General features: G+C 38.9%; 1 protein-coding gene and 1 long non-coding RNA gene across 6 annotated transcripts in view; one reads left to right on the forward strand and one right to left on the reverse strand.

Annotated features, from left to right (window-relative positions):
• Positions 1–10,741, forward strand: part of LOC130171589 (mannosyl-oligosaccharide 1,2-alpha-mannosidase IA) — a 183,880-nt gene extending 173,139 nt beyond the window's left edge. For all 4 annotated transcript variants that reach the window (XM_056379644.1, XM_056379645.1, XM_056379646.1 and 1 more), the window contains 3 exons: positions 4,365–4,537; positions 6,903–7,018; positions 9,213–10,741. In XM_056379644.1, the coding sequence (XP_056235619.1) occupies positions 4,365–4,537; positions 6,903–7,018; positions 9,213–9,354 (431 nt within the window). In that variant the 3' untranslated portion in view covers positions 9,355–10,741. The remainder of the gene's footprint in view (positions 1–4,364; positions 4,538–6,902; positions 7,019–9,212) is intronic.
• Positions 4–9,198, reverse strand: LOC130171591 (uncharacterized). 2 transcript variants are annotated; one of them, XR_008828165.1, is made up of 5 exons: positions 8,924–9,198; positions 7,612–7,672; positions 3,849–3,964; positions 1,476–3,423; positions 4–1,393 (listed from the first exon to the last, which is right to left on the reverse strand). It is a non-coding gene; the product is annotated as an uncharacterized LOC130171591 (long non-coding RNA). The 2 variants fall into 2 exon arrangements; XR_008828164.1 differs by having other exon boundaries at positions 7,612–9,198.
• Positions 10,742–15,619: the final 4,878 nt, after the last annotated feature.

Consider the following 15,619-nt stretch of genomic DNA (forward strand, 5'->3'; position numbering starts at 1 on the left):
CAGAGATGTCAGGGATGTTGAGAAGGGGCATTTAGAGTGTGCAGAGACTCTTTGTCTTGAGATGGTCAACAATACTACTCACTGTCATGTAGGAGTAGGGCAGTGGGTGACTGGTCCTGCTGTTTCTGTTCTAAATGTACCATGTCAAATCAAAAGATCCATATAATCTGTTTTACAATGGGAGAGGCTCTTTTTACCCAGGGTTTGCTGGGGTGGGTGTTAGGTAAGAGGTCTTTCTTTTTCGTTCTGGAGACAGTCTGGTTGAGTAGAAAATATTTGTGACATTACATGATGATGTTATCATCTTGCTTACTATCATCCAACAACACTTGAGTCTGTGACACTGCTTTGAGCTAAATGCTTATGTCAGCATACTAACATAGGAGTCATCATCCAGAAACTGTGAATGTCTGTACCAAGTTTAGTGGCTGTTGAGATCCTTTGGTCTGACCGTGCAGCTAGCTTTGCTAAAAATTTCATTATAAGTAATTCCTATTTGGTGTTTCTCAGTATTTTTTCATTATAGTACATGGCGGTGAAATGCTTTGGTTCATTACCATCATGGTATACTGTATCTGCCTTGTTAAGAGGGGTTATGGTAGCATTCAGAAGAAAATGAACAGTCTAGGAGAACAGCATATAGTAAATTAAAAGGGCCTCAAGCATTTTAATTTTGCCCTGGCTCAAAAGGGGAATTGTTTCTTCACCTCAACAGAGAGACGACAGGCCTAATAAGGAGCGGTGAAGAATTAAACTTCCCAATTATTCTCTATCGTCTCACAGCTGTAAGCAGCAGATGTGGAGGTGCCTCTAAGTGTGTTGGATACTGATAATCAGTTTGTTGTAATTTAGGAGAAAGAATGAAAAAGGGGATTGAGTATGGAAGAAGGAACATTGCGATAAAAACTAAATCCACGGGCAAATTTACTGCAGTTCCAACCTACAAATTAGGGAGAGTGGAAGACATGGCTGCAGTCACAGGATAAAGATATACTCAGGAGAAAAATGCAAGAAAGAGGGTGAAAAAAGGGATGAATATATAAGCAATCCTACTCACATTTATTTTTTGGAAGACCCATGTTTGCTCTCTCTTCCCTGGCATCTGTCTTGGCCCTGACAATAATCTCCTCTGCTAATTTCAAGCTTTTATTGTCTCCTCCACTGTTGGGTGGGCTGTAAGGATTCATCCTTAAGGATTTTTATTTTTTTCGCCTTCGCTTCTTCAATAAGCTGATGTGACTCATAACATAACAGTTTCCATGATACAGTTGGAATACTTTTGATCTGCAGGCCCAAAAGGCTTCTTTGGCTTTCTCTTTCATAGTCATCCAGCAGGTTTCTCTTTACTCATTAAAGGAACTGGATGGTGCTTAGCAGCTCCTGGATTAGCTGTCTGCAGGAGAGAGAGAGTAGTGAGATTTCCTCTTGCATGTGAGCAAAGTGGCTGCTACTTAGCTGTCTTTAAATACTGATACCATCAAGGCTCTCCTTCTGCTGCTCCTCTGGATCTCAGCCATCACAGCAAGACCGACGCAGGCTTGAACCCAGTGCAGGAAACTGGGGATCTCAAAAGAAGCATCAGGAAGAGGGAAAGGTTATTGAGATGTGGTGATAGCCTTTTTTTTTTCTACTATTGAGATGTATGACCTGATGTACGGCAGAGCAACTTAACAGACTCACCGCATGTATCACTTTGGGTTATTTTAGACTCTAACTACCATTCAAATGTAGGGAAAAAAAAAAATATTCGATCTATAATCATTAGTGTTCAGTGAGGAAATAACAGAACACATTTGGACAGAATTTTGCCTGGTGAAATTTACTCCTCTGTGGCGGCAAAAAGACGCAGACGGGGCTATGAGCATAAATTTTGGGAGCAAGCATGGTTTACTGGCAACAGCTTTTTATCAATAACTTTTGAAATACCATAAATTCTCAAATAGTGGTAAGGGCTTTATTTACCTCAGTGGCAGACAGAACCAGGCCTGTATTTGGGAGAAGCTAATATTAGAGACATGCCTTCATTTCTAATGTCCCCCAATTCTCCTGTTGATAAACTCAGTATAATTTCAATTTCCACAGCACTAATTCATCAGTACAGCACATCAGATATTAATTTCTTCACCTAAATAAGATACCATGAATGAAACCCAACAGCTCCTTCAGATTTTTTTTCAGACAATTTATGGTATGAAGTCATGAAAAGTTTTATTAATTTTCATATGAAGCTTGCAGAGGTTATTTTCTGGAACCTTACAGCCAATTAACCTTCTGATTTAAATGAAAGCATCCCATGGGTGGGATGCCTTTGCCGTAGTACACCATTTTAGGTGTTTTTTGGTCTGTACCTGACTCGGTCTTCACACAACCTCGACAAATTATTCATTTTTTAAAAGCTGTAATGATTCTATCCGTGCAAAGCATTTGAAGGTCCCCGCATCACTGCAACAAGCTGTGTACACACAACTGGTTCAGACTTTGTGGCTCCAATCTACACAAAAGGTACAACTACAGGCCTTATGTTCCCTCTTTATGCCAAAACATATACATTTCTATCAGGGTTATGACTGTAATCAACAGTAACCTTTATACTTTAGGGAACATCATTTTTCAGTCTTGTGCACAACATGGGTGTGTCTAATAACAGGTTCAATGGCTGTATAAGGATTGCCAAGGCCTAGTTATCCTTTTTTAGATATAATTTCCTGTACTCTTTGAGCTTGATAAGATTGAGACTTATTTAAAATTGCTTGTTAATAAATCCAGGATGTTAAGATGATAAAATTGATTTTGGTGCAAAAGGCTATTATTTAATTCCCAGGGTACGTAAAACAAATCCTGAGACTAACTTCTTAATTGTGTTTGATGCACGAGTGTTATTCATCTGATGAACTTGTAGAAAAATCAATTGTGTTGCCTTTGCTCTGAGTTACTGATGATCCTCCATTAGTAGTCTTAGCATTCTGGTCACAAGAGTCAACAGCCTGTCAGGAAACAGGGTGTGGAGTCTAGAGGTTGAAATAGCGGTTAAAGAATTGAGACATCCCTCCATGTGTCTAATGTGAACTTTTGGGGAAGACATCATTCAAGAAGATGCCAAAAAGAATGGGGTTGCGACTTGGAACAACTGAATCATTGTTGTGCTTGTGGTGCTGAATGTATAGAGACAAAAGTTAAACATGGAGGAATTTTTGAGTTCCCATTAACAGCAAACAGCTATTAATTAAAGAAGAACAGGTATTTATATAGCAAGAACATAATAGTGCAATTCAATACAAAGAAATAAGATTAAAATAAGAGGCAATCCAGCAGATGAAATTACAAAAAGCGAATGCAGCTTGCCTGATCTCCTCCAGCAGGTCATTCCAGAGTTAAGGGACTCTTACTGCAAAGGCCCGGTCCCCTCTGGTCTTCAGCCACAACCTAGGAATTATTAATAAAGATTTACCAGAGGATATCAGGCATGTATGATTCGAGTCAGAATATATAACACAGGAAAAATTGGATAATAAAAGGTCCAGGGAATTGTTTGAGACTGTGCAGAAATCTACAGCCTGCATCTCTACTTATACCACTGTTACTTCTGTATAAACAATTTAAAATACAGACAACTTGTCATTATCCAAAACAAACTTGCAAATGGCTTCAAGCTACTGTCTCATCTACAGTATCTCCTTGTCTAGCTAATTGTTTACCTTTCAATTGATCTTTTCAGTCACTTCAAAACTAACAGGTCCTCTTGTTTTCCCTCATTTAAAGTGATATGTGTATAATGTAGTCTGTGGGTTTGTATGGAGCAGGAAAACCATTTGTTCCCCTGTCTCTGTGTTTTGAGTGCACATGCTCACTCTCAAACTCTGGTCTTATTGGTCCAACTGGATGTCGCTACTCAGAAACCATCACTGGCCTCAAAGAACGTGCTTCCTCCAACCACGGTCCGATGTTCCAAGTGGCCAGTGGTTTACTAAAATCACAGATGATAAGGTCCAAGAATAAGAAAAGTATAACCAAAGTGAGCACAGCAGGCAGAAATAAAATTTGTGAAAAGTGATCTTGCATGCCGTAATGCAACTTCACTCTAAGAATGTCTCTAAATTTAAGTTGCTGTGCCTGGCAAGGACAGATTTCTTTGTGCCGTATCATGAATATGATCTTTTTGCCATGCAGTCTTGAATAGTTGTAAAAGTATGATGGAAGTAAAAGGAAGAATAAGGAGAGAGGCTTCATGTGTAAAGAAAAAGGAAGGGTATGTGGATTTTAGATTTGGAAATGCACTGCAGATCTGTTGAATAAGTGCTGATGTCCGTCAGCTGACTAAGATTTATGTTTTTGTCCTCTTGTCTTTCATCTGTGTCTCTGGTCAGCCACCAAACTGGGACCTGAGGCGTTCAGATTCGACGGCGGAGCTGAGGCCACAGCAACCAGACTGAGCGACAGATATTACATCCTACGACCAGAAGTTATCGAAAGCTACATGTACATGTGGAGACTCACCCACGACCCCAAGTACAGAGAGTGGGGTTGGGAGGCTGTTGAGGTAAGACACAAAATACACTATTGACATTTCCCTTACTGACCTGAATACCTGAAGATGAGCCCCCTTTCTCTGCTTTGAAAAAAGACTTTAAAATAGACTAGTCCTTCCGGGAAAGGTTCATTCAGATGCCATTAGAGAAAAGGCGTCAGAGATGAAGACTAACTTATCTCATAAAAGTGGAAGTGCATGTTCAAATTAAAGGAATAGTTTGATATTTTGGGAAACTTTCTTATTTGCTTTCTTGCCAAGAGTTAGATGAAAAGACTAATACCACTCTCATATCTAGCACAAACTCTGGAAACAGGGGATACAGCTGGCCTGGCTCTGTCTAAAGGTAGCAGTTAGACCAATCTGCCTCCCAGTACCTGTAAAGTCCACTAACTAACAAGGTTTATCTCATTTGTTTTATCTGTACAAAGGCCCTAGTATAAAAATCATCAATTTGACATTTTACAGGAGGTTGCACTGGATTTTTTCTTGCCTCTGAGCAAGTCAAGTCAATTTGATTCATTTAGGCCAAGGTCACAAATCATAAATTTGCCTCAGTGAGCTTTACAATCTGTTCACCATCCAACACCTTCTGTCTTTACGACCTCAAATCAGAAAAAGGAAAAGTCTAATAAAAAAAAAAAAAAATTAACAATAGGGAAAAAAGGGGGAAAAGCAACATAGTAAATTTACAGGATGAAGAAAATAGACAGATTATAAACATATATCAAGAATATTAAAGAGCTAGCTTTGACAAACAACCAGCTGGAGACTCTGGGAAGTTACTGGTCTCAGCCAAGAAATGGTCAAGCACAATAAACCTCGATTGTCATATTTATGCTTAAATTTTTTTACTGATTTAAAAAAGTGATATCTCTTTCTAATGATTAATACATGAGCTTTAGAGGTGCTGGTAGGCTTATATTTGTTACCTTTAAACAGAGACAGGTGCCGTTTCCCCCTTTTTCTCGCCTTTGTGCTAAGCTAAGTAGCTACTGGCTGTAGTTTTAAATGTAACAAACAGAGACATCAGACTCTCAGCAAGAAAGCAAATTAGTTTATTTTCCAAAATGTTAAAATTTAGGCCAAGTCTTAGTCCTGTAAATCAGTCATGTGCAGCAAAGATAATGAACAGACACTTTTGCCTTGTTTTCATTCATCAGGAATTTCTTCAGTTACAGGAGCCATCAGAAATGTTTAGTTAGAATAACCTTTTATAGAGAGCAGCGAGGTGGAATAAAAGCGCAACCTTCTGCAACCTGTAAACAGACTTGAAGAAAGTCATTACTCTGGCAACATTAAGGCTACAACCAACCCATAATCCAGCACTCTTTTAACGTAATGGGTAATGTAACAGTAGCAGACCAATACTCTCTCCATTTAAAGAGAACATCTACTGTTGTGCATGAATAGTCTAAAATACATCCTACACTTGTTCAGATATAGTGTCTTGGAAAAAAGAGTTGCCTTATATTCAGGCTAATTCGGTACAAAAATAATTCCATGTTATATTTAAGTGGGAGATAAAATGGGTTACAGTATAATTTTGTACCCTATACTTCTCTCTTAGGAGTGGCTACGACTCAGATTTTATATAATTGTAGTCACCTATTATGTCAAGCCCCTTTAACACCCTTAATTACCCTCGACCAGCTTCCTTGATATTGTGTGGCACGATACATTAGCGTGTAGATCAAGCAACCCCACTAGCAGGGTGAAGGTTCTGCAGGGAGCACCACTATTAATACGACAATAGACAGGACATTAGCTGCAGTAAACTGTAGAGGGCTGGCATGATAGATCTAGCATTAATTTAGTGCGCACAGAAGTGGAGAGATCAGGCTGACGAGTTTGACAGGCCTTTAATTATCGGGCACAAAGGTTGAAAGCAGTGCACAACGCTTCTCTTCATGAACATTGAGTATTAACACGTTGGGGTCTTTGTTAATTAGCACGTATAAGCCAGCCCTTTGTAGCTGGGGTAATAATGTGCTAATCCGCTTGGCTAGCTCAGCCACTCTCCATTAGCTCTTGTCAGATTTAGCATTGCTTGGGCTTCAATTGTGTCGCCATCTGAAGGGCTTGACATGCTTCAACATTTACAGTTTCTTTGGATGTACATGCACACAAATTTGGTCTCTTTTTGCACCATAATGTATGAATGGATGGCCTGAGAATTCTTCTATGCACGATGTAAAATATTTTGTTCTGTCACAGTGCTGAAGCGAAAAGGCTGATTAAATGTACATGAACAAATTAATGCTTATTCACTGAATTTGTACGATCAAGCTGACAACTGCAAGAAGTGGTCTTTACCTTGGCCATAAATAAAAGTTACAGTTGCACATTTAAACCTGCTCTTTCCGTTTCCTGTCAGGCCCTCGAGGAGCACTGCAGAGTGGAGTCTGGCTTTTCTGGGATCCGAGACGTTTACACCATGACAGTCAGCCACGATAACATGCAGCAGAGCTTCTTCCTCTCAGAGACACTCAAGTAAGTCCTATTTCCTCTCCACATCTCCCTTGGTAACAGAAAGCAGCAAATGGCATTTCACATTCTGCATTCATAAACCATTATCGATATGGAGAGTAAAATAGAGTCCAATACTGAATGCTGAGGATTCGTCTTTGCCTATTATCCGTTCTGTGTGTGAAGTGTACTCCCGCTGTCAGACAGACACAATCTCTCCTTCAGTGCTGAGGAATCATCTGAGGTGTTTCCAATCACTCTTGGAATGTAATTTTCGTCTATTGACTTGTAAAAGAAATGTGGATGGCAAAGAGATGGCGAGCAGTTAAACACCTCAATTTTACTTCTCCTCATTCTTGGGTCATTAAGCAACGGCAACCATTCAGGGTGCTACATCGTGCCGGTTAAAAGACAGTAAAGAGCCCTTTCTCTCCTGAAGACAGGGTGACTTTAAAGACCAGACTGTGCTGCTGCATCAACTTGTATAACACTCTTCCTAATGTGTATTCACTTTCAAATTGAAGTGACAATTCTAAAAATGAAAAAAAAAAATTCTGGTTTACTGGCTTTTGTGCAGATACAGAACACAGCTGTAAAAGATAATAAGATGACCTTACCTTCAGATTAGTTCTTGAAGAAAATGTGGAATGTATCTGAAGGAAGATTTTCTACCTTCTCCTGTTAAAAAGGTAGTGTGTCAGAAACAGTTTTGAGATGGAGCAGTATCGCCCACTGTGAACATGCACACAAGACACAATGTTATTCAGATAGGTTCACAATTTCTGAAGTCGGTCTTAAAACAATACTCAAGTGCCCACATTTATATTGAAATAGGTTGTAATTACTGTAATGATTCTTTGTTCACACTGGTCATTAAGAGTGCTTTCCTAAATTGATTTTCATGTAAGTGGGGGACAAAATCCACAGTCGTTTGGTGCAAAAATATATTTAAAACATTATCTAAAGCTTATGTGAGTTACACAAATCAAGTGGGTATTGTTCAAAGTTACAGCCTTTTTCTGACAAATTCCCTCTTTGTACCTCCCTGTTGATGTATAGCTACAGTTTCTTTTCATTCCACTGTTTTGCTACCAATGTGATACTCTCTTTATCTTCACTCATGCAGATTAAAAACCTGGCTATGTGTATAAGTGGCAAAGAGCTACACTGTCCTGTACAAATCTAGGAGCTAAAATTTGGTTTCTTTTCTACATCAAAGAAATCGTGTTACTGCAGAAAGCACATTTACACCTTTTAGATGGGAAGATCAATACCACTCTCATGTTTGTGCAGCAAATATGAAACTATGGCCAGGAGGAATACAGCTAGCCTGGCTCTGTCCTCCAGCACCTGTAAAGCTCACTAAAATCACACGTCATCTCATTTGTTTAATTTGTACAAAAACCAAAGTGGTAAAAATGACAGGACTGTGGGTGACGGGACTATTTCTTGGCTGTGCTCAGTGATTTACTGGAGTCCTTTCATCACAGGGAGGAGCTGGTTACTTTGCCTAGTCAAGAAATTATCCAACAAAACCACAACGTTTTCACTGATTAAACAAACAAGATATAACATATTAGTCATTAAGCTTTAGAGGTGCTGGTAGGTGGATTTTGCTAACCCCCCCACCCCTTTCTCTAGTCTTTATGCTAAGCTAACCAGCTACTGGCTGAAGCTAAATATTCAATTTACAGTCTGTAAGTGCATCAGACTGAACTAGTTTTCCTTGGTAGAGGGCGCTCTCCGTTGCATGTCCTATTGACCTATCTGTAAACTAAGCAAATAAATAACATGAGACACTAGCGAGCAAAGCGTCACAGTAAGAGTGTTGAATTTCTACAGCATAGATGTCAAAACTACCAACACAGTAAGGCTGTTTGTCGACTTTGTAATATGCAGCCGACTTACTTTACAACAACAACAACACACCTGAGGATTCACCTGCTGGCTCACCACTCAAGTGATGCAGCAGAGGCTTCAGGGATGAGTGGAGCAACTATATAATCTTGTCTGACTGCCTACTCTTCCTCACACTCATCCTTAGGACCGTTGCCAGAAGCTTTTTTAAAAAAAAAACATTGCCAATATTTTAGTGACATTTACAGTATATGAAAGATGTGTGGCCCATTGGCCACATAGAAACAGAAAGCAGAGGTAAAGTATTCAGTGAGCCTAGATTTTGATTAAACTAAATGGATGTTTTCTTATGCTTGTGTAGGTATCTGTACCTGCTCTTCTCTGACGATGACCTTCTCCCACTGGAGGACTGGGTCTTCAACACAGAAGCCCACCCACTGCCCATCATCCGTAAGAGCTGCCTGCAGGACGAAGCAACACAGGATAAGACAGTCTCTGAATAAGACTGAAGACAACCCAACAACAGAGGCAGATACATACACACCTGCACAGGTCATGTGCACACACAGTCACACAAAAACAAACACCAATTCAATGCAGGTTCAGAGTCTTTTCAGGAGCGTGTTACGGACTCGCAATTCCTTTCCAGTAAAGGATGTTGTCGTTTTATGCTGTGATTGTATATCCTTTCGCCGGGGTTACTTCCTGCTGGCACTTCTTTTTTGTGGACAATCAAGACAAACATGACTTTCATGAAAAGAGCACCTTTTTCTTTCCTTCTTTCCTCTGTGAGGAAACCAGTATAACTTACAGACCCAAATGTATGGGAGGAGGGTTGAACTATGGGCCATATTGTTAGAAAGAGAGAGAAACATATAGAAAACCACTTGAGTTTTGCTCTTTGATTTCATTGTTTCGTTAATCTTGAGTGATGAATGATTTCCTCTGATCTTGTCATTGCATTTTTTCCTTTGTGAGTACACTCTTTGACCAAAGGTTTCTTTGCATTTCTATTTCCCTCTTTTCCAGTAATGTGTTTTTGGTGAGATTTGACAGAAAGTAAAGTTTACTATGAGGACTGAATTGTAATGAATATTGATTAATGTACAGACAAACATGAAATGTGATTCTCGAGTCCCCCTGCAAACTAATGTTGATGTCATGTTTCTTACTGAAACAAGCTTGAATGAATTTTTTTAAGTCAGGTGGTGTCAGGAAAGGTGGCAGTGTCTTATACATCCAGGGACCATTTTTAAAAAAGAAAAATGATGTTGGGTTGTGTTTCCACTGTATGCTTGGGTTACTTTTTGAACAGGACAATGCTTTCTCAGTCCTCTCAGCCTTTCAAATCAGAGTAACAAATGGAGTTCTGTCAGTTCTGTGACTGTAATACAAGCATAAAGGAAAAAGAAGGCATTTGCCAGCTAGCTCCAAATGGGTTTTCCTGTTTCTGTTGTAGTTTTCTGCTTCACTCTGCCTTTACATGTGAATTCCATACAGCTGCCAATACTGATGTTAAAGGCTGTTCGACTGCGGAGACGAGTTTTCATTTTCATCACTGCTGTCCTGCACAGTTGTAGAGTGAATGTGCTGTACATACAGATGAAGTGAGTGACCCCTGTATGAGCTTGTCTTGACTTTATTTTGTGATCTTTTTTTCTTTTTCTAAAATTCAGTGGTTATTTTTATTTCTGGGTTCTCTTTTGATTTGCTTCCCTCAGGTGTTTCAGTAAAAAAGAAAAAAAAAACTAAAAAGTTCTGATTTTAAGTCTAGTTATTGCTGATATTAATTATTGTTATTACTTATTCTTACTGTTTGATTTAACTTTCATTGTTGAATATTTTCAAATACTGATAAAAGACCTGTGCAACTTTGTACATTTAAATCAATCACAGTTGTTGTGTCCTTTTTATTGGCCTTTTTTGTTTAATTATTTACAAAACACCAATGTCTGACTGTTTGATTTGTGCAGCGGGTATCTATAGTGACCTTTGGAGGAAACAACCTGTAGTGACTAACAAAAAGGAAGGAAGCCGGACTCATTTGCTGCTAACATTTGTTTCGGTATTTGCTTCCAGGAAATTCATTACCGATTTAATTAAAAGGGGACGTCTCAGGGTTGTGGAAAGTTCCAGCAATCATGACCAGAATATGAGTAATGGGGTTTTAGAGTTGCACCTCTCTCACGTTGACAGGCCAACAAAGCAAGATTTAATATCATCCTCCCCAAATGATTCAGCTCTACCTGCTGTAGTCTGAATCCTAATTTCAGTCTGATGGCTCGAAGTGATTTTTCATTGGCTTTAAATAGAATCAGCATGCATTATTGACATGATTGACATTTAATACTAATTTGAAAAATGGTAGTCAAATGTCAGAGATCTGGTTACATTAATCTTACCGACACCTTAAAAAAGAACAGTGTGTGAGCTTAAATATTAAGTGTAAATGTTATCTGGGCTACAGCCTGCAGGACCATTATTCACCTCAGCTAACGCATTGTAATGAAAAGAAGGGCAAAAGCGAAGGGCACAATTTGTACATTTGCGCTCGCCTGACCTCGCCCGGGGACATAAATGTGAGGATCACTGTCTATTTAAATGCACCTGAGACTGATAGCGAAGGACAACCGCTACAAATAACCCCCTCCACCCCCACTCTTTTTTTTTTTTTTTTTCCTTTGCTGCTCCTAAAGTCCCTGGCAAGTCGAGCACAGCAGAAACAGAAATGTTGGGGCTGCTGTCTGACTTGGCAAGACAAGTCAATGTGTAACAAAGGGGGAAGAGCCATCACTATCTCTCTGCCACAGTCGTCCTCCAGCTGTCCCGACCAGGACAGCGGTGTTTATAGGGAATAACTGGCTTATCAGTGGAGATCTGCTTTAAATGTTATTTGATTTCAAAACACTGTCAGCTCCATCTACTCACATTTTCAACTCCCCAGTGATTTAAGACAAAGGAAGGAACAAAAGCACAATGTTTTGTTTTCAAGCCAGCCAAAGAAAGAAAACAGTACAAAGACTTCACTGTGATATATTATCTCCTCACTTGACCTTCTGTTGGGCCTAATTAGATAACACTGGGAAAATGTGACTATGCTTTGCATTAATTACAGGCTACTGTTGAAGATTTTGGTACTGTAGAGGTACTGCAGATGTACTGCAGATGATATTGGTATATTATTCCTTCAGGAAAAAGCCATAATGCAATAGCAGATACAGTACACTCCAGCTTTGCTTACACTGCAACTGACACTGTAAACTGCTTACAGAGCACACAAACGTCAAGCATCCTCAGAGGATATACTTTAACTTTAACTGATATTTCACCTGCTTTTGTTTCTTACTTAACTTACAGTTCTATTATTTTCAAAAAGTCGCACTTCATCTGCTTTCACCTGCTACATGTCGATTGACATTTCAGCTGCTTTCATCTCATACTCTTGAAATGAGAGTTTGACTGCTTTCCGGACTTTCACTTCCAACTGACACCTCGGCTCCTTTCAGTGCTCACATTTGATCTGATGCTTCAAACCCTTTTTGAGATTTAGCTGACACTTCAACGTTAAGTGCTTCAGCTCTAACTCTAATAAATCATCTCACAGGCAAAAACTTAACATTTTGACTTGCTCCCATGTTTTATAGTGTTCTATAAGCACTACAGACACAACTACTCAACATTTAAACTATTTTGGTGATTTTCCTTGCTGCTGTAAAGTTTCTGTAAAAAAAAAACGATAACTTATTCCTCCTTTTGATAAAAACAGTAATTTTACAACATAACATGCACATTTTCAGCTGTGAGCAAACAAACATTCATCTGCAGTTCATTTCCACCAGCACAATGCACTGTGATATATTATCTCTTTATTTGACCATATGTCTGGTCTAATGTTGATGCCATACTGTGAGAATGACTGATTTGCATCAACTACAGACAACAGCACAGAGAAAAATGCCAGACCACAAATAGAAGGTAATAAAGACACAAGCCAGCTTTGTTTTTCCTTTTCCTATGACAAAAACAGTGAAGTGACAGGTTCAGTCTCCTTATCCTCCATCCTAAACCCACCTACTACCACCTTTGGATAAAATCCCTCTGATGTATTCTGGGACAACAATGTCATCTTACGCAGTTCTCAAAACAAACATGACAAACACAGCGCACCTTGGATGTCACTATCTGACACAGAAGTGTTTTAAAGTTGCTGAACAACATCCAAAATAATTTAGAGAGACATCTCTTGCCTGCTGCTATTTTGTCATATTTTTAAGGTAGTGAACTTCTCATTTTTTGGAATGAAGCCCTTCAAATTAAGACTTAATTTTAAACTCCTGTTCCGCGCTCCTTATGTTCTCGTCCTCGCTCTCAGGTCTTGTCAGCACACTGTCATGGTTTGTTAGACAGTTATTTTCTCTCAGGGTTGCTGGATTTTAAAAAAAAAAGGGATAAAATGAGGAATATGGAAGGATTTCGACAAAAGTTCTTGCCACTAAAGGTGAAGTACCTAATTATGCACTGAAAAATATTTGGCTAATAGATGCGTTTTGTGCCACTTAAAATCCTATCTTGTGTAAAATGTGTAGTTTTCATGGTCAGTTTTAGATAAGAAAGAAAGACGCTAACAGACAAATACTCTACTGCAAAGTAATAGTTTGACATTTTTGTGAAATACATTTAACCACAACTAGTGGTGACTTCAGAAAGTCATTGCACAAGGCCATAAAATAAAACCACAATGTGTCATTTTGTCACTGTTTTTTGTGTGAATTATATAAACAACAATTATTTCAGCTATCAATTAATCTGACAGCCAAATGTGTGTTATTTTACCTTGATAAAATAAATGCAGTGATCATTGCAGCCATATTAAATATACGATAAAATAATGTACCAATTTATGATAAGAAGTCATTTTACATCTACTACTGTATGTTCTATTAAGATTCACCAGAGCTACAGAAAAGGCTGACCATGCTATTTACACTACACGCCATTTACACTTCAATCAACAAGACCTCAATGTGGAAACGGTACATCAACAATTAACTGAAGCTGAAAAAGGTTTGAATTAAGTGTAAGAAGAGTTCCTTGCTGCACAATTCCCTTCCTCCCTCATTCTTATTTCCCTACTTGTGTCTCCTATCAGCGCATTGTAGCTTTACATTGAACTCTCTCTCTACAGGAGGCCAAGGACAGAGAGATGAATTTGTTCTGCACAATGAACTGAAAATGGAATTCTTTTCATTAATCTCTATTCAGGGACTCATTCATGAATTGTTTTTTTTTTATGTGTGTTTTCTGGGAAATGACAGCCAGAGGGTTGCTTTGGAACAAACTAAAATAGCTCTCTTAGATGCAGACAAATTGTTGGGGAGGGCCTGAGCAGCACAGATGATGCATTTGTTAGTGGAGAGATACTGTATTCAGCATGACAGACTTTCAGTCAGTGTTTGGTATCCCATAACACCCTTGACTTTGAAAAGTTTATATACTAGAAAGTGACTAACAGCGAGAGAGTTGGCTGTAATACTCTCTTATTTCTTGGACAGATTGTTTGAGAAAGTGGTGTTTAGTATATGTGATTAGCACAAAGACTGATGACTGGATAGTACTAATCCAGGCAATATGGAAACCCATGCTGCTTTGTACCATGTCATTATTCAAATTTATGATTATTAAAACTTTAATGTGATTATTAACTAGACTCTGATTTGGGGAAATGATACTATTTAGTCCAGACATGCTGTCATTTAATATTCATATTCAATTATACATTCTAATTAGATAACTAATAGTCATGCTAGAAGCCTCTTTTTCCAGTCATGAATCTTGGTAGTGGACATTTTTGTCAAATTTTACTATAAATTCTGAATGACTAATTGAGCGAGTGAGTCTACAAAGTGTGTGAAGTTTGGTGTCACTGGAGTGTCTCAGAGTGTGTATAGTGTGTGTTTCTGCAAATAGATTCACCCATGTGTGCACTGAGCAGATGCCTCAGCCCTCAGACACAGTACTGTGTAGCTGCAGTATGCGTTTGTCAGAACATCCTGCACTGCCAACACTTGAATGTCCGCCAGACCGGCGTCATCTGCTGCCCCCAACACCTTGTTAGCGTCCTGAACCAAATACAACTGCACAATCAGCTGCTAATATTTACTTCTAAAAATAACTCGGGCAGCTCAGGGGTCAGAAGTAGAACCAACAAGTACAGTATACACAGAATGCATACATCCATAAACACATCATACTGTAGTGTTGGTTTACTTCATGCAGGAACATTGTGCTTGAGGTTTTTTTCGTCAAACCAGAGGTTTCTACTCAACACCAACTATGTCTATGAAATGCCAAAGAGTCCAAGGTCACATCTTCAAATGTTTTTGCCTGATCAACAGTCCAAAACCAAACTATTTAGTTTATATTATATTTTGGTTTATAAAAGTAGCCAGTCTTCACATCTGAGCAACTGGAACCAGAGACATTTTGCCATTTTTTCCCCCACCATTTTTGACTGAAAAATGACCGAAACAATTATTCAAATGTCAAAATATTTGACAAATATTTTGCTATTGATCTTCTAATCAGAGTGGCAGCCTTAATGGGAGCTGGTTAAATTCTTTAAATGCTAAGGAAAGGTGCTTCAGAGATTCCATTCTTATCTCCTTAAGCACAGGGACACTGGACCATCCTTTACAAAAGAAAAGTAGATAATGCCATCCCACAATTCCTCGCAGCCGCAACATTCAAAAGGGATGCACCATTCATGTC

Source organism: Seriola aureovittata, chromosome 7 (assembly GCF_021018895.1).
Source record: "Seriola aureovittata isolate HTS-2021-v1 ecotype China chromosome 7, ASM2101889v1, whole genome shotgun sequence".
NCBI classification, from domain to species: Eukaryota; Metazoa; Chordata; class Actinopteri; order Carangiformes; family Carangidae; genus Seriola; species Seriola aureovittata.